At 39.6% G+C, this 27,141-nt stretch overlaps 1 protein-coding gene across 1 annotated transcript in view; it reads right to left on the reverse strand.

Annotated features, from left to right (window-relative positions):
* Col9a1 (collagen type IX alpha 1 chain) overlaps positions 1 to 27,141 on the reverse strand; it is a 77,647-nt gene that overhangs the window by 30,524 nt on the left and 19,982 nt on the right. Inside the window, exons 8-26 of the mRNA XM_034521317.2 lie at positions 26,095 to 26,169; positions 25,743 to 25,778; positions 25,566 to 25,628; positions 21,220 to 21,273; positions 20,958 to 20,993; positions 17,983 to 18,006; positions 17,560 to 17,613; positions 16,401 to 16,454; positions 15,521 to 15,553; positions 14,683 to 14,739; positions 13,388 to 13,441; positions 9,171 to 9,224; positions 6,133 to 6,186; positions 2,923 to 2,976; positions 2,087 to 2,140; positions 1,899 to 1,952; positions 1,707 to 1,760; positions 1,247 to 1,300; positions 818 to 862 (exon numbers count right to left, since the gene is read on the reverse strand). Coding sequence (XP_034377208.1) covers positions 818 to 862; positions 1,247 to 1,300; positions 1,707 to 1,760; positions 1,899 to 1,952; positions 2,087 to 2,140; positions 2,923 to 2,976; positions 6,133 to 6,186; positions 9,171 to 9,224; positions 13,388 to 13,441; positions 14,683 to 14,739; positions 15,521 to 15,553; positions 16,401 to 16,454; positions 17,560 to 17,613; positions 17,983 to 18,006; positions 20,958 to 20,993; positions 21,220 to 21,273; positions 25,566 to 25,628; positions 25,743 to 25,778; positions 26,095 to 26,169 — 963 coding nt within the window. The remainder of the gene's footprint in view (positions 1 to 817; positions 863 to 1,246; positions 1,301 to 1,706; positions 1,761 to 1,898; positions 1,953 to 2,086; positions 2,141 to 2,922; positions 2,977 to 6,132; positions 6,187 to 9,170; positions 9,225 to 13,387; positions 13,442 to 14,682; positions 14,740 to 15,520; positions 15,554 to 16,400; positions 16,455 to 17,559; positions 17,614 to 17,982; positions 18,007 to 20,957; positions 20,994 to 21,219; positions 21,274 to 25,565; positions 25,629 to 25,742; positions 25,779 to 26,094; positions 26,170 to 27,141) is intronic.

Consider the following 27,141-nt stretch of genomic DNA (forward strand, 5'->3'; position numbering starts at 1 on the left):
ATTCCTGACCCACACCTGCCATTGCTTCTAGTTAAATAGCATTCCTCTCCCGGCTGCACGTCGAGAATCTGGGAGAATACAGCATTTCTTTCTTATATGTGTGTTCGTGTGCACATGTGATCACATGTGCACATGTATGTGCATGTATAGCTATGTGTGTGGATGTGAATGCTCCTGCATGTATGTGAAGGCCAGAGTTTATCCCTCCACACTGGTTCTTATTGAGACAGACTATCTCATTGGCTTGGAATTTGTCAACCTCATCCTGTAGGCTAAGCTGCTGTTCACTGAAGTGAAGCCATCCTTCTAGGGTTGTAGGCGCACACTACTACACCTGGCCTTTTTACAGAGATTCTAGGGATCCATTTCCCAGACTGCACCACCTCCTCAGCCTCAAGTTCTACTTTATCAAGTTTCTTCTAAAGGAAAGTCCGTGTTTGGCTTTTTTCATTCACCTGTTGTTTTAAATGACTTGCTCTTTAATTCTCTATAGAACATAACATGCCATAAATTCTATAGCTTAATCATACCTTCCTTATTTTAAATAGTCAGAAACCATGAAGCTGTCTGTCTTATATTAGAAAAAAAAAAAAAAAAAAAAAAAAAAGACAATTTCAGGAAGAAAGTCTCATCAGCCATTTTCTGCAGTTGGGAAAAAGGTTAGCACATGGACACGTTAAAGGTTTTACTCTCTGATTTCTCCCTGGAGTCAAATATAAAATAAAATCCCAGGCTGGGTATATTAAAATTTATAACAAAAATAAACTTACAAAGGCATAAAGCAAAATGGTAGCTGCAAGTTCGATTTGATTTTTACCTTTTCGCCGGCAACACCTTTTGCACCAGGAATTCCAGGCACACCCTAAAGGAATACGGATTCTGAGTTTAATAACCTCATTCAAGGAGCCAACAAATGCCAAACTCACCATCTGAGGAAAGGCAGACAGGATCGTGGTAACCTTTTTTTTTTTTTTTTTTTTTTTTTTGGTAAATGACCAGCTAACTAATCACAGAGGATAATTTCTTTCTTTCTTTCTTTCTTTCTTTCTTTCTTTATTTATTTATTTATTTATTTATTTATAAAAAAGAGCATTAAAATAAGAGAACTAAAAAAGAGAAAGAGAAACTATCATATTTTCCTTGGAACTTAACAAATTGCATAATGTATCTATTCCTCCAAATTCATCTTTGTTTTTGTCACACACATTGAACATGAACATGTTAGAAACAAAAGATTAGCACGTACTGGTAAACCCTGCAATCCCACATCACCAGGAGGTCCAGTCTTCCCTGCTTCACCCTAAAAGCAAGTTTACAATCACACAGTTACACCTTCATGAACTGGTGTGTTCTTCTACGAACAAGGACTACATGCATTTTAGGTAAAATATTTTCCCAGCAGCTAACCTTAGGCACACTTTTAAACTACTTAGGTCAGGGTGGTGGGGTCAGTGGGACAAAGAACACACATTCAAACATAGAATTTTCTTCAGCCTAGACTCATCAATGAGTTCCTAAGCCAAGCAAATAAGTATGCTATTTTAATAAGAATTTTTAGTTGACACTTCAGTTTAAAATTGAAAGAGAGAGAAAAATACGGCAGAGCTCTCTCAGCAAACCTGGTAATGTTATAAAGGGAATGCCAAGCATAGTTGTCCAGGGCAAAGAGATCCCCATTCATTCGAAAACTCAGCCCACAGATCTACCTTTGTTCCGGGCATTCCTGGTATTCCGTCTCGACCATCGACACCTGGCAAGCCCTATAAGGACACACAAAGATCACACTGTGTCTTAGAAAAAGCCGTAGTCTTCTCTATGTTATTTCCTGAGGTTCCACTGCAAGTCAGTAATTATCCTGGGAACTAACTATAGCTGACACCTACAGCTCGGGACATTACCGTGTCTCCTTTTGGCCCAGGGGATCCAGGAATTCCTCGGGAACCTTGAATGCCCTGTAGGGCAGAAGAGAGAAAAGAAATAAGACATCTTCAATTACAATGCCCAGGCCATGCCAAATATGCAAAACCAACAGATAACACGGAAGAGCAGAATGCTCTGCAAGGACACAGACTAAGTTTGTACTCACTCTGTCTCCCTTAGGACCTGTTTCTCCTGGAGGTCCTCGCTGTCCTTGGTCACCCTGTACAAATGCAGAAGTTCCCAATGTGAACAAAAGTTACTTACTTCGGAGTGTTTTAAGGTTAAAAAGCATCATAGACATTGAAAGATTACTAACTTGTTTTTTTTTTTTTTATGTGTATAGAAGTTTTGCCATGTATGTCTGTACACCTCGTATGTGCCTGGTGTCTGAGAGGCCAGAAGCTTGTATCAGATCTCTTAGAACTGGAGTTAGAGATGGTTGTGAGCTGTCGTATGGGTGTTGGGAGTGAACCAGTGTTCTAAACCACCAAGCCACCTCTCTGGCTGCTGTTCCTATTGCTCTTCGTCTACAGTAACTCTCTGAAAAATGCTCAGTTAAAAAAACAAACACATCTTTTAAAAATTATAGTCTTGATCACTGATGTTGTCATAGGGATAACTGAGGTTGAGTGCCTTTTGTATTCATTTTAGATACATAATGGTTCTGTGCTATCTTGCCATACATGTAAACTAGGCAACAACATTGCAAAGTATATCCACAACTAAGCTACTCTCGTTGACTGTTATGTTAGGCTGAGGTGTGGATTAGACACCTGAATTTTCTTTTTACTATTATTTCCCACTTCAATAGTAATAGTTTCTGTAAAAATTATCCACCTCATGATACTTGCTATATATGGCGTGGTTGTGGGGAGAGGGGATTAGAGGAGAGGAAAGGGAAAAGTATCCCTGCTTTTAAAAAGTCACTATTTTGTTTCTTTGATGCTGTTTTATTTGTATTTTGTTGTTTGTTTGTTTGTTTATAAAACAGAAACTACTTACAGCTGCACCTGGAATGCCCTGAGGTCCAGGCTCTCCATCAAATCCCCGAGCACCCTGAAAAAAAAGAGACAAAGAAAGAAAATTCAGATCAGTCATGCATGCTACAGAGCATCTTCATCTTTCTAAAGTATACCGGCCAGAATAAAAGGAGGCATTGTATGTTAATATGCACTGTATTTGTGAATGAACACCACGGAAGAGTAAGCCATTAGACACTCCACACATGAAACCACTAGTGTTAGCTGTCGTGCTAACAGCACTCAGGACTCACAGTCGTTGATAAGACTCTGGATATTTTAAGTTAACAGTGGATCTATTTTCAACTGCTGACAGGAGCTGAAAACTAGGACTTATTCAGAGGACTTAGCAGGTCTATTGCATAAGATTTAGTGGCCAGTCTCCAAAAGTTTCAGGATACCTATGGGAGTTCATTAATGCTAGAGGGCTGAGAGCCTCCGGGTGAGTATGAATTCAGCTTCGCTGGATTCTACAGTGCCACAGATTTGAGAAGGACTTCTATGACTCTAGAAACCACCACCCAGCCCCTGATCGAAAAATAAAAGTCACATGACTATGTGATTCAGAAGAGTGAACTATTAAGACTGTTAGAAGAATCTAACATATATTCGTAAATTATATTCACTTTATATATAGTAATCAACCTACTTTCTCCAGATAGATCCAACTTACAACGTGATAGCAAAGGAACTAGCTGGATCAATGGTTGTTAATCTTAATGCTGTGACCCTTTAATATACTTTCTCATGTTGTGCTGACCCGGAACAATAAAATTATCTCATTGCTACTTCATTACTGTCAGTTCGCTACTGTTATGAATCATAGTGCAAATATCTGACATGCAGGATTTATTTTCATTGTTACAAACTGACCCAAAGGGGTTACGATCTGTAGGTTGGCAATCGCTGATCTAAGTGGTTTGGGCTTTTTGTTTTGTTTTGTTTATTCAAATCTAATCATCTAGAAATGATCTCTGACACAGCAACAGAGTAGATACCATCTTATTTTCTTCATTAGAATCAAAAGATGGCTTTGTTTTAAAAACAAAACTACCATGGCTTTTGTGCTCATTACATAGTGTCCTCAACAAAACACGGGCTCCGTCTTGAAATATTCTTCTCCTCTACGAAGTAAATAAGAAAGCACAAGGATAAGGAGGTGATCAAACCAAGCCAAAAGGAGCTGAAGACCATCGGATGAATGTCAGTCCAGCTGAAGCAGGTAGACCTCACAGATAATAACAATGAAAACCTAGAAATCCTTTGATAGAAAGTTCAGACGCTGGTGGACTCAAAGAGAAAAGAAACCGCTATGGAAGCAGAGGGACCACAGAGCCCTGCAATTCTTTGATCCCTAAAAACAAGAACAGAGCAGAGATATCCTCCATTCGCCAAAAAAGAAAGGATTTCGAAGACCTGAAACAGACCTTGAATTCCTCATTCACCCTGTATTGCAAGAGAGCGCACCACAGCCTTTGCATGATAGAAACGGCTTTGATGCACTCTGGCTTATGAGAGAGCTCTCTCTACCTTTTTGCAGTCCAGCATATGCTCAGACCGGAAGTGCTGTTACTAGGTAACCACTCCACATCTGTGTTCACAAGAAGAGCTGCCTTTTTTTTTTTTTTTTTTTTTTTTAAGCAATTTGACAGAAATGAAGAGAAATGAAAATTTTTGAGAACTATCAAATAGAGAAATATATCAAATTAAGAACACATCAAGAACAGCAATTTGGGTTTCAAGGAGAGGTCGTCTATTTTATGGGGTGAGTTAAATCTGGAGGAAAATGATAGCCTGGGTGTCCGCTGCACTGAAATAAATGGGCTTTATTACTTAATAACCGAGAGTAACATAGAACAATACTTAAAGTGGTATGGATGTAAAAATATATGAAATTTCAGTGTTGGGTTTTTTAGTAGTTGTTTATTTGTTTGTTTGTTTGTTTTCAGAAATACCTTAGAGGAAATAGAAAAAGAAAATAGGTAGAAAATTTTTTAGAAGAGATTGAGTGTGTGAAGAGAGATAGAAGAAACTGTGGTAGACAAACCAGGCCCACAAGTCACAGGATGAGTAGCTCTTCTAACAGGGGCTTAGGTCTACTGTATCAACAATGAAAACTTACTGTTACTAATTTTAACTAAAGATCACTGTGCTGTGTGGAACTGACATAAAGTAGCAAAGCTAGCTCTGAAGAGAGCAAAGCCAGGGTCCAAATTGTTGATGGGCAAAAATGTTTAAACATTCCGTAACTATAACATTCATAAACTGGCTTTCTAAATATACTTTCTAAAAATGGTGACAATTTTTGCTCCAACACTAGACACAATCCCTCCACCACACACGTGCCACACGCATGCACACACACACAAAGCAATATCGATGAGAATACTGTGAATGGTTTCCACTGTTTCTCCTTAGAATAGGCACTCCACCAAGCATCACATGTCTTCGTCCTTCATCATCAACTGCACCTCATCCTCATGACTTTCCGAAATCAGCTTTGCCATGGGCTCTCCCAGATGTCACATCAAGATTAAGCCCCTGCTTTGCACAGAGATTCCTTGTCCTGCCTGACTGCAGCTGTGTGTCTTTCTTGATTGTGTTATAGTCGAATATTTACTAACCTGCCTCCCAAGTAAGAAATACGATTAATGTAAACCTGATCCTGAGCTTGCAGACTCCTTGCATCAGAAAAGCCAGGAAATCCTGACTTCTAAAAGTAGTCAAAGACAGGCTAGTGACTGTGGGCCACAACTGTATGGTTAGAGGCAGGGCGATTAACATGGTCCCAGGTCTTAGATACAATGTTTTCCCTCACTTCTACCTTTCCATCTCTGCATATCTTTGCCTTGCTGGACCAGAAGCTCTGCCATCATTGTAGCAGTGCTATGAGTACTAGCTACAATTACTGACAAAGCCCCAATATTATACCCCCACTTACTCTAATTTACCTAAGACAGTACTCCCCTCTGCCCATGAGTTCTACACCATGAATTCCACCAAAAATATTTGGGGGGAAATGCCTCTGTAGTTAACAATTACACAGAGTTTTCTTGTCATTGTCAATATTTACAAAATATGCTTTGTGAAGAATGACAAACATAAATAAGCATGTAGATTATAAACTAACAAGCAACAGAAATGGAGGTAAGACCACTTTTATTATACTATGACTTTATAATAGATGTCTTACTTTTTCTCCTTTGTCTCCGACTATGCCAGTGATGCCTCTCAGACCTTGAGCTCCCTGGAAAAGTGAAAAGAGAGAAGAAAGCACACATTTCTTAAAAGTCTTTTTGTAGATACTAATCCAGAAGAAGTGTGTCATCATAATGAAAGGAGACAACAGGAAATGTCCATAGCCCAGGGGCAAATACTTCTGGTTTGCAAAGAAAAGTCCAAGTAAAATTCTAATGCTTTAAGCCCTTTGGTAAAAGTCTACACAACTCTATGTGAATTGAGCTGGCACAATGTTAGATAGCCAAAATGGTAAATAAATAGGAACAACTGAGACTTTGGGGCGGTGGCCTGTGAGAAGCAGCTGGGTGCTTGGTCATGAGCATAAGCCTGGAACCCCAGACCGTTATTGGACTGGAAGAGGAGTTCAGCTCTGTTCCCCTGCCCTGGTTCTTTTCATTTAGCTTTAACCCTCCACAGCCCTTCCCACAGAGAGGTCTATGGCCAACAGTCAGGGGGAACAGGCCTCAGGCCCTAGAGAGATTTACATACTAATAAGGTACCTGAAGGCCAGAGGGTGGAGCCAATTAAGCATTTTTCTCCAGCCCCTCCACCCTCTCTGCCTTCCTATTTAACTCAGGACTGCCCTGAGTTTCAGGGAGGTGCAGATCCAGATCCAACCACCATTGGGCCATGAAATTAAAGCCTGCAAAAACCCGTGGACTTTCTCGTGTCTTTGGGATCGCGCTGTGAGGAATCGTGGAGAAGGTCTTTAATGAGCCACATACGCAGCACCTAACTTTCCTGTGGAAGAACTCTCAGCATTCCCAGCCAACGGCCCACATGAGACAATGTTTTTGACATTTTTAACTCACTGCCAGAACCCAAACTACCATTTCCACCCACTTTAAGGTATGTTAGGGTTAACACTGTTGTAACCCTTAAAATAATAGCTACCTACAAATCTATACTATCAAAGGAAGGCAGTTCCAGTCGAGCTCATAAACGTTTATATGGCAGAAATAGAGCCTGGCTGTCCATCAACCTCTTGTCACCGGGATTTATTATGCTATTCCAGGCTATGACAAAGGGTGTTCTGGATTCCAACCTGATGTAGTAAGAACTCATCACACACAGGAGTGAATAAGCACAAACATGAGGAGTAGCATGGGTTTCCACATCTCTTTCAGTACTGAAATGTTGCTAGTCCAGTGGAGGAGAATTTTTTCATGAACCACCTGGTAAAGGTTTTCTGGGGTGTGGCTGTGAGTGGGTGCTTCATGGGTAGTTAGCTACTATTATACATCTGTCACCTTCCAAAAATGGCTTAACATAAAGGTGCTTTAGAGTGGTTATAGTGTTCATCTTCACGCTTGGAAAAGATGACATAATTCCAGGACCAGCCTTCCTTTATCTAATTCAGTCACAAATTCTCTGTAGGTCAATCAGAAATGGTCTGAAACTCCCAAGTACAGTATGAGCCAGCCTAAATTAACAACCTAGCTTTTCAAGCAAAATATGGCCACATTGGTTAAAGCCACTTTGCTTATGTAGTTAATTTGTTAGCTCTGTAGGTAATTCCTGTATACACAATAAAGTAATGACAAGTACTGGTGATACAGGAACTCCATGAATAAGCCCTTACAATGACTACTCCTTATACAAATAGATAATAGAAACTTTATTTTTATAAATCTATATGCTGCTTTATAATTGTGCTTGTATATTAAAATGTAAAAAATTGTGAATTTTCAGAAACTTTTGGACATATTTCCTCCCAAACTGATGTCAGCAGACACTGACAGCAACTCTCAATGGACTTTGAGCTACACAACATAAATACATAATCTTTGAGAATGGATTGCTTTGAAAATATATAAATGCACACCTGATTTTCATCAGATCTAACAAATCAAAAGCATATAAACTACACTACTGGGTACTATACCCATGTTTCTAGCAAAGGCTCAGGGAAGGCAAGATTCTGGAGCAGATAATTGGACACAAAGTCCTCCTGAAGTCCTCCTGAAGTTTCATATGGCCCAGAAGAAGAAACCATTTTTAGATGATCATAACCATGCCTTTTAGACTTAAACTCTGGGTAAACACTGAGTTGTGGAACCCCCACTAACTCCTCTTAAAGACTAGTCCTGGGAGCTGGAGCCATGGCTCAGTGGGTAAGAGCACTGGCTACTCTTTCAGAGGACCTGAATTCAGTTCTCAGCACCCACACACGATACCTCACAACTGTGTATACACATGGTACCATACACACATGTAGGCAAAACACTCATAGGCATAAAGTAAATAAATAATTTTTTAAGAAAGACTAGTCCTGAGGGCAAGAGCAGTGCAGGTAAAGAGATCTGACTTTGTCTTTTTTGTCTCTTTGGCCTTTAAGTAGGCCATACTTCCGCAAGCTTCAAGCATTTAAGGAATCTTCAACAGTTATTATTTCTATAATTTAGACAAAAAGTAACAACTGTGCTTTCACTTGGTGCATAACTAACATTAATTCCAATCGAGCAAACATCTTAAATTGAAGTATTCTCATGTCCAATTGTCTTACTTAATATCTTAGCAGTTACGGGACTGTGTACTAAGAGACATGGTATCAAACCTCTAAGAACATTCTAGATAGTGATGTCTTTCTGGAACTAACTACAGTCGTCCCGTGGATTATAGACCCACTGCATGTTCAATGCATATAAGATGTTTCCTTCTGTCCCTCCACAGCACTGCTGAAATTGAAATGGAGCATCCTCTTCTGCTTGACGCTTGCCTTCAGGTTATGAAGTCCTGGAGTCTACATATAATTTTACATAGAACTTTTCTGTTTAAAAAACAAACAAACAAACAAAAGTCTCAAAGGTGCAATAGAGACTCTCTTGTTTTAAAAGTAGTGACTGCCTACTGCTTTCTGGGTGGAAACAGGAAGTGTTGAATTCGTATCATGTACCGTTATTAATCCAGATGCTAAAAGAGGTTAGTTAATACCTAATCATTTAAAAGATTTGCTTATCCTAGGTAAACAATTTTTAAAAAATACATTACTGGAGGTCCTTGAGCTCCAACTTCTCCCAGTTCCCCCTGGTCACCCTCTTCACCCTGAAATGGAACGGAGAGAATCACAGTGGATTTTTACTCTAACAAAGAAATCTAGGAATCAGCTGAGTCTTGCTCAGTACAGCTAAGTACATTTGACATACCCCAGAGTGTTCTACTGTGTCTTGTTTATTTATACAGAAAGCCCATGTTAATTGCATAATATTCAGAGAACAGAGGTAAGTACACAAAGAGACAATGAAAAACATACTACTTGGAAGCCTTTCTTTCAAAGTTTTCTAAAGAGAGAGAAGAGAAGGAGAGCCTGAGACAAAGGTGTGTAGATTAAGCTGCAAGTTCCTGTGTCAGACTGTTACTGGGACAACAGAACTACATCAGGAATACTTCTGAAAAATACTATATTACAATTTACACTCTGGCTTTTTTATCATAATTTTATACCATTTATAATTGTGATGTGTTCAAATCGATTCCTTCATAGGTTATACTGAGGATAGCTCTCAGAGAATGACCATTTTCAGCATTTCATAAAAATTCGAGTATTCATATATATTTCCTTTGAGTCCTTCCATAGTTTAATTTTATGTAAAGAATATTTACCAATCATTTATTTTTTGATTAAAATATATCTTTGCTGTGGTGATTAGACACTTTCAATATTATGTATTGAATAACAAATACTTTTTATGTAGGCTGAAAAATGTGCCTCAGCTGATAACCTCTGGTTTTAGAGTCTGCTCATCTGATGTGTTATGTCTCACGTGTGTGATGTGTGTTTGCCAGATTTATTTTTAATTGTCTCTGGGATCTTCTCTCCTATTTACCTAATTGTTGTTTAGAATTTTTGCTATTTTATAAATTTTGATATACTTTAAAATGTTAAAATGTTCTATAAAAGAAATCGCTTCTGAGGCTGTGGATATAGCCCAATGGTAAGTCACTTGTTGGGCATGCCAAAGCTCTGAGTTCTAATGTCCAGCACTGGGGGGGGGGGGGGGTGTTAAAATCTGACTTCTACAGACTGATCTACAATCTTTCTCTTACAGAAAGACAACTCTACAGATTAAGAAGAAAATATACTTTTCAACAGTTCTTTCACTGTGAGATTATTCATGAGAAAAATTCCTTACTTATATTACATATTAACAATTGTCATTTAAATATATATATATATATATATATATATAGTTTATTGGCTCATTTTCTTGCTTATAATTTTATATTACATTTAATATATTATTTATATAAATATAATATATTTTTATGATAATTTCCATAGAATCCACCTTATGTTTACGAGTTTTTTTCCACATACAATAAACACAAGTACACCCAGAAAATTTAACAGCAGTATTAATAGATAACATTTAAGCATTTAGTACAAAAAACTAGATTGTGTTTCACTTTATTTTTTGCACTTATTTATTCAGAGGGGGCATGGGCATACCACATGCATCTGTGGAAGTCAAAGAACAACTTAGAGGATTTGGTTCTTTCCTGCAAGCAGAAGGATTCTGGGAACCAAACTGTGGTAGGCTTCATGCCAACCATCTTTATCCACTGAGCCAACCCATGGGCCCTGGAGCTTAAGATTGAAGTGAATTAGGAAAATTTTACTGGTTTTAATAGCATAATTAAATTCAGATTCTACTAGAACTTAGACACTGAAAAGAGGAAGGCCCAAGCCAAAAAGCTAATGAGATTACTAGTTCACAGAGTGGATAATCATTAGTTGGGTATTATCAGTGATTTATTTATTTTCTTTTATGTGTATCAACCTCATAAAGATGTGAACAGACACAGTCAACAAGTTAGCAGGCCTACACTAGTGAAAATGATAAGACTGTAAAATCTTATAAAATTTCCTGAGAGACTATGTAGGAAGTAAAATTATTAGTTGTTTATATGATGAAGACATGCTATCTGTAGGCCACAAGAGGACACCAAGTTCCCAAGAACTGGATTGAAGTGCCATGTGAATGCAGGGACCTGAACCAGGGTCCTCTCTGTAAGAGCAGCTGGTACTAACTGCTGACAGAGTTAACATCTCTCTTGTCCCTCATGAGTATAATTAAATACATGCTGCTTGTTTGTCTGGCAGAGCTATCAAGTCACTGCACGAACAGCACTGATTGATAGTCCCCTGCAAATTTCCTTATCAGGGTATGGCATAGTTCTCATAGATTTTTCCATAAAACTTGGAGCAATGAATTAAATGTTTTGAATTAAACATTTCTCCTGCAGACGAAAAGCTCCCACCTAATCAATAACTGCAAATTTTAAAGGACAGGTTTGGGAGAAGTTATTTATTATCATTTTTACTGAATTTTGAATGGAGATTGAAGTGCAGCATAATAATAATGCCAAGACCGCCATCTTGTTAGGATTTCACAAGTCACTCTTGTATGCCTAGGGAAGTTTTCAAATCTTCCTTAGTTAATGAATAGGAAACATTCAAAGCCAGGCTATGGGTCTGAATGGGAATGGGAGACCAAGCCCTTCTTCAACACGCCATTGTCCGTTCAGGCTGAGTCCTTTTGTGGTTTAGTCGTCAATGGCCTACTGTCTTCCTGCCTCCTCATATTAATTTTGAAAGTCACTACTTAAAGTTTAGGGAGGTAAAAAAAAATGTCAAATGAACAAAAGGAGTGTTCAGCATCAGTGGACATCTGTTTAATTGCATATTTGAAAAATGAAAGTTTCCCACTCGAAGATCAAAAGCAAATTTTAGGTTCCATATAACTAATCTGTGGCACCAAAAAAATAGTATTTTCATGGGCATAGGGGAGAAATACTCTGATTGACAGCTCTATCCCTAAGTCACGTGGGTTAGAGACAGCTCTCCAAAACAAGGGGGTTAACAGCACATGGAAAGATGGATCAAGGCATTGAGATGAATGAAAGTCTACTCTCCGCTTCATCACACGCATCTCAAAAGTAGTTCTGAGTCTAATTGGATGTTCTTGCTTGCCTGTTTTTGTGGTGAGCTAGTGTTCTCATATATTAATATGTCATGTTTAATTTAGTCATTCCCCTGTGATTGATCATTAATTTTGTTCACTTCTGAACTTTCAGAACTTGGAATAAGCCACGGCACAGAGCAGGTCCTTGATAAATATTAACTGAATTTTCAAAATTACAGATTTAAAAGTTGAGTGGAAGAACGGGCATGCAGGGGAACAGGGAGTTCTCCTTTTCCATTTTATTCAAGTTTGACATCAGAAACCTAGATATATCATTCCAGATAAATAAAATGCCTTTACTATTCACAGCCTTTGTGGTAAAAGACCAAAAATAATTGGCAAACTGTAATAGAGCACAGAAACTGGCCTATTTATCATGATTATACAAGTGAGATTCTTCAACAGACTGATTTTGGCTGATGAGTTTAAGGACATTAATACTCAATATTAATATTTTACTCAAAAAATAAATTGCCTCTCCAACTCATTACTGTGGGGAGCAGGGGAAGTAAAGATAAATGAACAGACATAGTTAACAAGTTAGCAGGCCTGCACTAATAAAAGTGGTGTGACCTTGTTAAATGTTATAAAATTTACTAAGAAAGTCTACTATACAGAAAGTAAAATTATTATATATTTATAATGTGAAGAAATGGCAACCACGTCACCTTGCTTTAAGTAAGTTTCCACCTGTTTTGGCAGGGCCTGTCATCCCCGGTGCTATACAGATTCCACATTTCTATCTAGATAATAACATTGTATCAGTAAGTTCCAGCTACTTCAAACCTAAGTTACAGTGAAATAAGGTCAGAAATTAACAGACAAGTTAGTTTGCATCTTGAGAATTACTTCACATCCAAACCAGTTATCTACCAGATCTTGTGTTTCCTACTCTCAAAACACTTGTGAAAACTGTATAATTATCTTAACCCTTAGAGAATTAAAGCAACTAGTGACATAATGTTTGTCGCCAGCCTCGATTTAAAAAAATTTTTTAAATGTGATATACTTGAGACATGTAGAAAGAAAATGTAGTCAATATGGGAGCAAATAGAAAAAAATTCTAGTATTTTCTTTATCATTTCAATAACTCAATAGCTTAGAGTATTAACCTTAGAGTACACCAAGCATTTACTTGCCAAAGAGTAAAATATCACACTTTCCTGTTTCTTATAATTCCTTATAGTGAAAATAATCACTCGGCCTTAATCGCAATTGACCTACTAAATGTTCTTTCCTTACCTTGTGTCCTTGTCTTCCTGGCTCACCAATGTCTCCTTTCGCCCCTTTATGGCCCTAACAAATATAAAAATAGATACAAATAAATGAAGCTGCTCTGGGCTTGACACCAAAAATGGCCAGAAGGCTCGTAAAATTGTTCTGCCTCCCTAAATCTGTGTTAAAATACTACAAAAGATATTATGTCACAAAGCTCAGTGCTGCCTTGGTGGCTTTATAGCGCCGTGTACACTATGTGACTGATGTTTATGGTAAGAGGAGAATTTTCTTCTAGACCAACAGCTGCTCCACTATCCAGCTCAGCAACACCGTGCACTGGTACCTGCCTTCTCTCCCCTTGACCCTGCTGTCTGCCCAGGGTTAAATTCAATGCCTTCAGTCTTCCTCAGCACCAGTAACTTAATCCTTTTCAGAAGCTGACCCAACAACTATCCCTTGCTCTCTGGTGACCACTTTGAAACTCCCCACTCCCCCCACCCCGACCCCCACCACTGCCTCTGTAGCCAGCAGCCAGCTCCTTCCTGGTCCCCACCTGTGCCAATGGCACTGGAGGCTGGGAATAGTAACAACAGGCAGTCTGTGAGACCAGGTTTCCAAATCAGCGTAGCTACAACTTTGGCCTCTCTCTGGTCTTTTGTAAAAAATAAGTCTCTAATGCAGGCCTAAACCTCCTATAGTCAGGGAACCCACCAAAATGCAGTTAAAGAAAACATTTTGGAAAACCCGTTTGCCTCAGGGCCTTCAAACAGAAGGATCTGGAATTTCTCAGAGTGCTTTAGACTCAGAGACTGGTAGGGAAAGCAATTGATCTCCAGGATTTTTTTTTTCTATTTGGGTCCCCCCCCCAAATAAACTATTTTGAAGTATCATAGTGGCAAATTGGGAGAAAACACCTTCAGGAAAATCTATTCTATACAGATTTTTTTTTTTTTTACCAGAACTTTGTCAAATTCACAAAGTGTATATACACAGTCTCACTCCACATCCCTACCACCACTATCTTCCCCATAAAAGGCAAGCATCTGGCCCTGGACCTCATGTTTAGGTTTCCTGACCTAGTGCATTCTACCGGCATTTCCTTCCTGAACCACAGACATTCTGTAACTACGCACATGCACCTCAGTAGGGGCCCATGGGGAGGAGGGGGGGCACTAGTTAGAATCTCCAGGCTGAATTTATACCACAGACAGAGAAAGCAAAGACAGACTTGATTAATCCATCTAAGGTCAGTAATTAGATGCTCCTCTCTTTCTCTGCTTATAACCCTCGTGAGGACAGAATAACAAAACTATTCTTACCCTCATGCCTGGTAGGCCTGGATATCCAGATCGACCCGGTGGGCAGGAATTGGGGCACTGAGAGAGAGGAGGGAGGAGAGAGAGAGGTAAACTAGAGCACCTATTTTGTGACAAGATGGGATTTCTATTTTCAAGGAGTCCAACTATAAAACCCCAAATCAATAATAATCATTAAGTAACCCTAAATATCTCTTTCCTTTGTTTTTCTTTTAAATATAGAAAAGTGCAAAGCACTCGGTAGATACCCTGCCTTGTGCTCGTCTTCCACATGTTACCTGTTAATATTTTGTCATATTTATCTCAGATTTAATAAAAGAAATGAAATTCTTAACGGTGGATTATACCATGGCCTTGTCTGATTTCTTCCTTCAACATTGAAACAGCCCCATCCTAAGGTCACAGCCTTTCACCCTGGGGACCAAAATTACGTCAGAGCCGTTTACCACCAACCAACATTTGACTACTCGGCTAAACATAAAGCATTTCTCAAAACCGGAACACTCCAGTGAAAAATCATACCACAGGCATAAAGCCAAAGGATGAAAAAGAAAGATCCTTCTCTAGTAAGAACCCTAACACAGCCTGAGATTACATAAGCCATCCGTCCTCAAGCCCCACGTGGCTCTGCAGGGTAAGGTAAAGTGAAACGTGGAAGTCTAGTATATTCCAGTCGGATCATTTTAAAGAGAGATCATCTGAAGACTATATGGTCTTTAAGTTAGAACTGGTGTCTTGTACACATGTGTAAAGCATCATGATTAAACCCATTGTTTCATATTAATATATGCTAATAAGAAAGAATTGCAAGCCATATATGTATTAATAAGAAAAATCTTACCAATGGGTCTCCATCATGAAATCCAATTGTTCCCTAAAGTAAGTGAAACACTAAAGTTAAGAAGAAAGTAGGTGATTTATTCTACCTTATGAACAATAGAAATTTTCAGTGTTCGAAACTATAATAAGAATAATAGTTTTAGCCAGGCAATGGTGGCGCACGCCTATAATCCCAGCACTTGGGAGACAGAGACAGGTGGATTTCTGAGTTCGAGGCCAGCCTGGTCTACAGAGTGAGCTCCAGGACAGCCAGGGCTATCCAGAGAAACCCTGTCTCGAAAAACAAAACAAAATATTAGTTTTATAAGGTACAAGGGAAAAATAGAAACATATATGTTAATGTTTGAAGACTTGATTGATAAGTAATACCTTCAAAGATCCTTAGGTAGCTGGTTATCTGATTTCAGAGGCTACATGACTGCCAATACAGACAAAGTAGGACACTCTGACAGGTAAATAAAAATATAGAGCATCATACACTTCAACTGTTTTTCTTATTTCTACCACAAAAAACTTAGCAAGAACTAATTTGTCCAAAAATGCTTCTTCTGCATGTCAAAGTTTTGAGAACATAAAATTCGCAACTATTAAAAAGCTGCAAACAAATAAGGTGTCTTTTGGGAAAACCATCTTTTAGATTACTGTGGTTCCTCTATTGATTCTAAAATGAACTAGGCTCTGAGTGGATAAGAAAAGAAAAGGAAAGAAAAGAGAGAAGGAAAGAAGGAAGAAAGAAACAAAGAAACAAAGAATAGAAAAGAGCAGTAGCCATTTTGGAACTGGAAAGCAATTATTCAATTATTAGACACTTCCACATTTGTTTCTGTGGTTTCTTCAGCACCCATTCAATACAAAAGAAATTTAAACTGAAAATTACTTACACTAGGTCCTGGGGGCCCAGGAGGGCCAGGTGGTCCTCTTTTCCCAGGGTCTCCCTAGGTCATTTAGAGACATAGTAGTTACACAAGGTTCAGAACACAGAACATTAAACCAATGAGAAAATGGTATTACTCAAAAGTGTAGCAGAACTCACGCAGTCATCGACCTGCCACCAAACCCAAATGGAGGAATTCTGACCTCACCAAGGTAGAAAACAAACCCAAAAAGACACAGGGGAAAACATAAACTCTCAATAGGATAATAACTCTACCCACTTGAAACACAAACCGGAAACCCCATGTGCTGTTCCAGTTGGTCTACAGATGAACTAGACTAGCCAGTGTTACTAGCGTTGTTCAGACAGCTAAAGCAAAAGAGAGCTTGTGTTCAGCCTGGAGAATGGAGGATCTATCTCTACAAATCAGTGTCTCGCTTCTGCAGTCCACCTACTCTGATCTGTCACTGGATGCTTGCAATGGACAGTAAAGCAAAGATAGCTAAATTCAAATAAGCCATTCAGATGAAAGCGGGTTCAAGTTACTCTGGGTTTACTATTGACACTTTTTCCTTCTTACTATTCTACATAAAAAAATCAGGAACATCATAATTATTCTAAATATACAATCATCTGTATTCGTTCATTTATAACATATATGTAAGTAACTTTGCAACAGGACGCATACGGAAGAAAGATACCTGTGATCTGACCCCTTTCCTCAATGAGCTTTTAATCTCGTACCTTATCAGAACATCAGGGCTTCAACATATTTAAGTGTTTACAGAATATCACATGAAACACCTGTTATCGACAATTTTCTCAATCAAGTTCACTTTCTTCCTAATTATAATTAAATTCTGATTATAATTTAATGCATCTACTTTAAATGTGCATAGTGATAACTGAGCGCTATTGTTTAATTTCATACAAATATTTTAACACAAAAGCCACTGGATCCCAATCCTAGATGAGGGTATAACAATGGATGACATTCCTTAATTTGAAACTCAACCTGGAAGTTAGGAAGCAATGCTTAACTGAAATAAAAGTCATCTACACTCTTCGGAATTTCCAGAGGAGGTGGCCAGTGGGATGATCTGCCTTCACCACTCGCACCTTCTTTCAAATTAGCAAATGTCAATCAAATGCACCAGGGTACTCACAATAGGGCCTACACGGCCAAGTTCTCCAGGAAGTCCTGTGGTCCCAGGAGGACCCTGAAGTCAATAAATCAAAGAGACAAACTGATTTACTCATACGTTTACAGTCTATCATAAATGCTATTAAAGGTGATAAATCATAGAATTATCTATCTTTGCTAGTGTTTGGCTTGCAGTGAGACAATAATTCATTTAACGAAATTTTTTATTATTTAACCGGAAACATAAATTTCCTAAATTTGTGATCTTCCTGTTTTGTGTCCATATTTGGCAGAATAGGAGTCTTGTCGTTGGGAGCTATGTAACATCATATAGACAAGTCTATAAGGACTACTGGTTAAAGTAGCAGATACAGGGTTGAGTCAGACTTTTAGAAATAGAATCTTTTCTAGAATTTGTAAAAATAAACAATGAAACAATACTTACAGGGGGTCCTGGAATACCACGGCCCTAAAAGATCAAAATAAGAATAGTTATGACTTGTGGTTTAAATGTCATAGAAACATAGTCAGAGGCATGGCTCAGTTCACAGGATCTGACACTCTCCCACTGTGTAAGTAGACTCTGGTGCTCATGGAAAGAAAACCTTGGATGGAGGAAGCAACGTCACTCTGGCTCAGATGGAGCCAGAAGTGCGTTTCTGGTCCTCAAGCCTTTCTTTGATCCTATGCTGCTCAGTACCATTTTGCTAAGGATTTGAAACAGAAATACCAAGTAATAGAACTCATATGTGCACAGAAGAAGCTGTTTGTGCTCAGCCTCACTCAGTGAGACACACCGCAACCACATCATTAAAAGATTCTCTTCATCTGTGTAAGAAAACTACATTAAAGACAACACAGCTTGATGGCTTGTAATAAATGATATTTAGATATTGCCCGAACAAGTTATAGGCACAGAGAGGCAAAGAGGTAATTTTTCTTTTTCAGAGATATCTCCTCTTTGGACTAGAGAGATGGCTCTTTGGTTACAAATGCTGAGTGCCTCTAGAGAGGACATGGGCTCTGTTTCCAGCACTGACATCAAGTGGCTTACACCACCTGCAATGAAACCCCAGGGAATACGAAGCTCTGACATCCACTTGCATGTGCATAAAACACATGAACTCATGCAGGCTCTTGCATGCATAAATAAAAGTAAATTATTAAAATAAATGTATTTCTCTTTTTAACAGGTATGGTTATATTTCCACATGATAAGTATAATAGATATTTATTAACTTGGTATCATTCCTGAAATAACTTCTGATGGGATCTTTATGGAATGTGCCATTTAGTTTTAAAACCCCTCATTTTATGTAAGCTCCTTTTCCTTTGTCCTTTATACCCCATGTTCTTTTTTTTTTTTTATCAAATCATAATTTCTACTTTTTCACACAGGGATTATAAACACAAAAAGGCAGGATGATGTTCAGGAGGAGTACAGATATCTTCCAGAACAGGGTATCAGCTGGGTGAAGGTTCAGGGGACAAGTCACTATGACTCTGCCTATGATTCACTTGTCCTTATCTAAGTTGGTACTATCCACCAAGGCTTCCTATCTACAAGGTCTATGACTACTCAGGCTGGTAGATTTCCACCAAAGCTGCCTATTTACAATAGCTTATAGCCATCCGTTTCAGTGTTTTTCCACAGAGACCCAAGACTTTGTGTTAGCAGGCATGTATGTCAGGCCTATTGTTGATTTTAGGCCTATGACCGATTTTAGGGCTTCAGTGTATAAGCAGGGCTGCCCCTGACATCTCCTCCCTTCTCCAAGTGTAAAAGGGACGTGGCGATTCTAATCTTGCAAAGGCGGGGATAGAGGCCTGATCTCCAGTAATTAAAGGGGACCTTGTAATGCCTCCAGTCCTCCTGTCGTTGTCCAGTGAATATCCCATGTTCTTAACAGAATATACACAATTACAGAGTTGAAGCCACATCTTGCTTATCCATCCCATCTCAAGTCCCAACACAGAGAGTAGTACACAACAAACTCCAACAAGCAGGGAAACAGGTATAACTGATATGGTAAATGAAGTCAATGTCAGAAAGTGTTTTAGTTAGGGTATCTAGTACTGAGACAGAACACCTAAACCAAAAAAGCAAGTTAGGGAGGAAAGGATTTATTCAGCACAATCCCACATTGCTGTTCATCAACAAAAGACATGAGAACAGAAACTCAAACAAGGAAAAAAAGGGAGGGCAGGAACTGATGCAGAAGCCATGGAGGGGTGCTGCTTACTAGCTTGCTTCTCTTGGTTTGCTCAGCCTGCTTTCTTATAGAAAGCAGGGCAACCAGCCCAGGGATGGCAGCACCCACCATGAGCTGGACCTTCCCTATTGATCACTAATTGAAAAAAAATGCCTTACAGCTGGATCTCATGGAGGCATTTCTTCAACTGAGGCTCCTTTCTCTCTGATGGCTCTAGCTTGTGTCAAGTTGACACAGAAAACCAGCCAGTACAGAAAAACAAACATTAGGGTTTTTTTGTTTTGTTTTTAAGCAATGAATCCTAGATTTTATATAGATCCATGCAATCATGTTTGTGTACATGATCTAAAAGCAGAATCATAACTTTCTCGAGAGCCAATAGAAAGGAAAGGGTGGGTGATAGGAACCAAAACAACAAGTCAAGAGGGGACACAGACTAATGACGACAGCAAGGAGGACCAAGAGTAAGCAAGAAAGGAGAAGCAAGGCTAGAAAGCACACACACACACACACACACACACACACACTTATACATACACAGATAACACTACACTTCCTTGTTGAGAGACGCAGAGTCGAGGTGAGTAGTGAGATAGCTCATTGGTTGAAGTTTGATCAGATATACAGCTATGAGTGGCATGATGCGTGACTGACTGAGATTTTAAATTATTAGATCACACTTGGATGGTTGCTATTCTTGCTCAAGGTATGTTTTCTTGAGACAGCACCAGCAGCTGCAGCTAGGCAATATGGCTCACATCTGTAATCACAGCCCTCAGGAGGCTGAGGCAGAAGGATAATTGTGAGACTGAACCCATCCTGGACTACATGGTAAACTATAGGTCAGCCTGGGCTAGAGGATATGACTCTTTCGGTCTCAAAATTAAACTACATTAAGAAATCTCACCCAATATGGGTATGTATTTCATCCCATACATTTAAACTTTTCTACTCACAATAGGTACACACACACACACACACACACACACACACACACACACACACACACATATATATATATATATATATATATATATATATATATATATATATACCTAATAATATATACTTACATACCAGATGGGTCATATGCCCTTTGCCATGTGTGTATTATGTAGAAAACTGCATTACATTTTTCTTCACAATGGCAGAATTTTACCTAAAGATGGATTTTCAGTTTTGCTGCTTTACTGCTTGTAATACTTACTGGAAATCCACGAGACCCGGGAACACCAGGTTCTCCCTAAAAATAAATAAAAATGGCTTCACTGGAGTATTTGTAGCATATGTAGTTTTCTGGCACAAATACAGATATATGCAAATTGAATAGGTATCAAATACAGACAAATATCATTAATACCGCCCACCTGATGCTCAGTGTTTTGGTTGATTTTGAGGATACTTTCTTTGGGGATACTTTTGTTGGTATTTGAGAACACTATATAAGTAACACCAGGTGGCGAACTTACTTTTTGTCCCCTTGGTCCAACAGAGCCAGGGGATCCATCAGGTCCTGTTAAGCCCTAATGAAACAAGAAAATGGTGTCAGCGTTATTGTTATGGCCCTAGAAAAACCACTGGGCAGAAAGTTTTTATTTTAGCAGTTATATGTAGGTTGGTCACCCGTGGATAATACAAGTATTTGTAAAGTAATACCTTTTGATAGATCCTTCTTTTAAAACATTTACCATGGGCTGTGCTTTGACTTCTCTTCTGTTGAAAATTTGACAATTTGATAACTGCACTGTCACGGGTTCAGCAATTTAGTGGGATTTTAAATCTCTGCTTTGATAAAAAAAATACAATGTAACAGTTACAGTGCTCTCCAGTTGAGTCTGATGGACATTGGCTCCACCCATTTGCCAGATTTGTGTACCTACTTTACTTCGACTATAAAATGAAAACATTGTGTGTCTTTCTGGATATGGGGCAACAATGTCTAGAAAGCTAATGCAGTGTTTTCTTAATGTGAAATAGATACAAATAATTTTAAACCCTCCAGCCATTTTCTAGCAATGCAATAACTTAGTGAAGAATATTAACTTTTAAGTTAAAAAACTCCTTGAAAGCATGCATTGTCCTTAGCAAAAACATGTAACAATGTGTACTGCCTGCTATGCATTGCTTAAGCCTAGCATATATATCTGCCATCATATCTCATGCTAAGATGCATTAAATGTATTTTATATCCATTTTATCATTTCTATCGATACTCATTTCATCATCTTCTTCAATAAAAGGCAGATATGGAGCCCTGATAACAAACCAAATCTGGATATTAACCACTGCGAGACACTTCTTTGCCTCCTCAGATTTCTTCAGTGCCTGGCCATTTTCATGAACATTGACCTTTCAGAATAATGTCTTAATCAACTACTTCTGTTGTGAAACACCTCTGAGGGGTATAGGTTTTGTCCATTCAAAGAATAAAAAGTATTTAACATATGCCTGTATGACATCACATAGTTTAACAACAACCCCTATACATAATTGCACCACTTCCCCTGTCTTATTTGGGTCCTGTAAGAATAAAATACTATTTGCAGAGCTTTCTGATCATCCTGAAGCAAACAGCACCTGCAATCATCCCTCTATTGATTATTATCCATAATAGTAACATCATTGCCCAGTGGGTACAAGGTTATAGGCAGGCTCTGGCATCTCTATTCTGTATGACCACAAAAAGAAAAGAAGATTCAGCTTTGATAGGTGGAGCTAGGAGTGTCTGGAGATAGGCGAGCACACACAGCATGCACAATTTTCAAAATCCAATTTGCAATAAAACTCTCTAAATCTAATTTCAAAGATATTACAGAGCAGAAGTCTCTCCATTGGCAGGGAGAATTGCCTTCATATGAATGTTTATGCAGACAGAGCTGCGCTTTGAGCCTTCGCACCTCCGTTTGTCAGGGAATACCCGTCCTTGCCGCAGTATCTTGTTTCCTGCCAGCAGCCCAGCAGCCCAGCAGCCCAGCTGAAGACAAGGCACACCACTAGGAGCATTGCTGTAATACAAATCTACCAAACATCCATCGCACATGGGAAATGTGGTCCCTCCCTCGGATTCTGACAAACAACTCCTCCAACAGCCATTTTATTAAACATCACCAAAAAGATAAGTTTCCCAGAGGAACTAAGAGCAGAAGACAGAGAGATTTGGAGATCAGGGTCCCTGGGTTCACTGTCAAAACAGCTCTTCAAGGCTTTCCTATGTGTTTTCCTCCCCGGGCTCTGGGCAGAGAGGGCGGTACACTCTGAGGAGGTTACTAAGCACTGTTCTCAAAATGACCTTTCTCAGTTACAGTGAAAGGCGTTAACATCAACTCAATGAGAGGGGAGTAAGGAAACTCCCCAGCTGCAGAAGTCACAAGTGGCTTTGATTCAAAGGTTGAATACATGAAAGTACATACACACAATCATTGAATGTTAATTGTAAGCGATTTTCAACACTTACTGTATTATGTATCATTCTTCCTAGTTGGTAACATGGGGACTAAACCATCCACTATCACTCTTTTCTTCTATTCTTCCCAACCACCCATCTATTAAGAAGACGAAACCCAGCACATCGGGTGCTATGACCATAGATGGATTAAGAACCTCATTGGTATCTCCTGGAGGGTAGGCCTGAGTTGCCTAAAATGAATTCAATAAATACAAAAGTCTCTGCGGTCCTAGAAGCTACATAACTCTGGATCTCCGAAAAAATTATTTGTCCTTATAATTTTTTCATTTTCCTTTTTATGGGAAAATAACATTAAAATGATCTACTTTCTAGGTTATGGTAAAGCCAAAGGGAGTAATATCTGAGGCAGTGCTTGAGGGAAATACTCCAAGCATATGAAAAGGCCACAGCTAAGTTCTCTGACATCTGAGGAATGCTAAAAGGCTGGCACATGCATGGGATTTTTTTTCCTTTTCCAACCTCTCTTCCCCTGTCTTTTGCTTCCTTCTTCTGCCCTAAGTTTCTTCTTATGGACCGTTTCAGGGTCAAAGGTGATGATCTAGATCTAAGAAGCTTGTACAGCTTCTGATATTGTGATGTCTTTTTTGCACTACAGGGCTATCAATAAAGACAAAGAAGAACCTTGTAACTGCTTTTCCGTTCTACTACAAAATTCAGAGTGCATTCATGTGTTTATCCAAATAGGAACATAATGTTAAGAAAGAAAAAAAAAAGATTTCTTATGACTTCATATTTAAAAAAAAAAAAAAAAAAGAGTGGTTAAGCAAGTTACAAAAGCGCCATTGAACTGAGGAACTAGCTAGGCCCCGTGGTTCATGCCTATAATTCTAGCACTTGAGGCAAGATTTTGAGGCCCAGGCACAGCTGGGCTACACAGCAAGATCTTATATACATAAACAAACAGACAGACTGAGGGACAGTGAAGTCCAACATTCTGTCCGAAATTAAGTTAAAGTTCAACAGGAAGACAAGATTTTAGATGGATGGTTTATGTTTCAACTACATTTCTAAAATTTTAATCAGAAATTTTCTCTTCCTCCAAAACAAAAGGCTGGGTGAAGTTCCAAAGAAAACTAGAAAGTCAACTTATATTACATTAGTAACTTAACTAGCGGCCTGTATTTATCAGACATTCTTCCTATGAGCTGACAGTGTCAAACAATTCAATCTCAAAGGCCAATAAGTTACATAATCTCATTTGTAGTATCCAAACGTGAGTTGATATTATCTACACATTAATTTACAGGTGCTTATGCACTGTCATCTGAAATCCACAAAAAAAAAAAAAAAAGAAAGAAAGAAAGAAAAGAAAAAAAAGAAAAGAAGAAACAAAAGTTAAACTAGAAGCTTAAGTCTTTTTAAGGAAAGTCTGTCTCCTGAAACACTAAATAATACAGAAATACACACCCTCACCAAGTTAATCGCAGCAGAAAAGGCATGTCTGAGTAACAGCTAAAATGCAGCTGGTTTTTTTCTCTCAGAACAACGGAACTTTTTAAAAACTTGAAAATGACAAGTTTAGGTTTGGGGTGATCTCTTTCTTTAGAAAAGCCTCTAGGTTTGCAAAACAAGCGATGGTTGGTTGGGAGGGTAACTTTAAGGAACCCTGGAAAACAAATGCCATCTCTTTGCAACCCAGAGACAAAAATCAGGTTCTGAGGAAGGACCAAACTATGAGCAGTGTGCACAGAGAGAGGAGATGCTGAGAAAGCCGAACTTACTTCACTCTGGAGAAACACCATTTACCATAAAGCCGGGCATCTGAATGTCTTCCCAGGCTGATTTTTCATGTCTTGTTTATCTGTGCTAAGCGTTTCCTGCCCCTGCTATATCCAAACACACCCCGACACTCACTTTGAGCAAATTTTCATTATTTTTTAATATATTACTGGGAATTGGAATACTTTGTTCTTTCGTCTACACCCACCCTGTTTTCTAGTGGTGTTGGTTTTTGTTCAGTGTTTAAACTGTTTTCTTATTTTGTGTGTATTGGGTATTTTGCCTACATGTGTCCCTGTGCGCCATGTTTGTTCAGTTTCCCAGAGATCAAAAGAGAGCCTCGGGTCTCCTGGAATGGTTGTGAGCTGCCCTATGGGTACTAGGGATTGAACCCTGGTCCTCAGGAAGAGCAGTGCCAGCGCTCTTCCCTCACGCCAACTACTCTTACATTTTGTAATTAATCCAGGGAGTACCTGAGGAAAACAAAGCTTACTAGCTATAAGAACTAACCATTTACTCACCAGCACCTACATGACTCCTCTCTCTCTCTCTCTCTCTCTCTCTCTCTCTCTCTCTCTCTCTCTCTCTCTCTCTCTCTCTCTCTCTTTCTCTCTCTCACTCTATACTCACATCAGCACCCGGTGTGCCTGGCTTGCCTGGTGCTCCTGGCTTGCCTGGGTCTCCAGGGGGGCCCTGAGCAGCAAGGAGAGAAAATGAAGCAAAGTTGAGACTCTTCAAACACACACGCAAGTCTACAAAACACATCTTGAGGAAGGAAGTCTGGCGCCATAATGCCAATCAACTTACCGGAGGTCCGGGAGGACCCTTTGGACCTCGGTCACCCTGGAGACAGAGAAAAAGGTAAAAGTTATTCATGAGTAAGAGTAGCAGGGGTTCCACGGGAGAGTCTCGGGCATGCACACCATGAAGATGCTGGCAGGAGCCAGGGTGAGGGTCTAAAGATGGAAGTTGCTGCCCCAAGGATCTACAGGTACAGAACCAGTCTCTTCTCTAACAATCCCCAGGCTACGGTATCAAACCCAGAACTTTCTCTACCTTGAGTCTTAGGGCCACTTTCTTTTCCTTTCTAACACCTCATCCAAAGCTGAAGAAGTGAGGGAAAAGAGGTGGTTAGAGAACAGGGTACAGAGAAACTTACATCAATGCCATCTATGCCTGGAACCCCAGGAGGCCCGGGAGGCCCGGGAGGCCCCTGCTCACCGGGAGGACCTCTCTGCCAAAAACAACGCACAGGGGTTAGTGGAAAAGAATGTGCACCCAGAGCAACGATGCAGGTTCCTTATTACCTACCACCACCCACCATTACACACACACACACACACACACACACACACACACACACACCCGGCAAGGATGCATCTCTATGGTAGATACGTTTTTTGAACCAAAACATAGTGTTTCCATGTTTTACTAGGTAAACTGTCCAAGGTGGGGTAGAAGTGATGTCTTTAAATGGAAGGGGAGTTCACTGGGCCTCACCTACTCAGAATACATTAAAAAGAAGGGGATATCTAATGTCCACTTTCGTCCAAAGGGAGTTAAGTAATAAGTACTAGGGTCATTTGACACCTCCACTGCCGATCAGTCATTTGTCTGAAATGGAGCAGGTAAGACTAAAGCTGCTCCAGGACAAACAGTTACTTTACCACTGCAAGCCGTTCTTTGTCCACTAGACTGGGAGCAGGGGGTGGGGTGGGGGGTAGATTTGGGAGGTACGGAGTAGAAGAGCCTTGCATTCGGGAGCCTGACCCCATTTCACTTCCACCAGCAGTGACGCTCCCTGACAAGAGGTCTTTGCACCTCGCTTCAAAAGCTACACAAATTTTAAACAGACCCCTAGCTTGTGAGCCCTTGTGTCCCCGGCAGACAGCTGTTTTGACAGGTCTACAGGGAATAGTGGCGCCTGAAACAGTATAAACTTGTTGCTTTAGGGAACATTTCCCCCACCCCCACCCCACCCCCGCTTCTAGAGGAAGGAGGGGAAAGGGGAGAGAGGGAGAAGGAAAGGCTGCTTTAATCAGGAAAGACTTTGTTTTCCTGAACTCCAAGGACCAGACAGGTTACAATGGGGTCTCTGTAAGTGAAACCTCAAACCTCCCCTGGCCTCCCTGCCTGGCTGCTGTACTCTCCCTTGCCAGGAGCCAGGGGAAGAGGGGGGCGGGCAGTCTAGGGAGAAGTTGCTGGA

This window comes from Arvicanthis niloticus, chromosome 17, assembly GCF_011762505.2.
Source record: "Arvicanthis niloticus isolate mArvNil1 chromosome 17, mArvNil1.pat.X, whole genome shotgun sequence".
NCBI lineage: Eukaryota > Metazoa > Chordata > Mammalia > Rodentia > Muridae > Arvicanthis > Arvicanthis niloticus.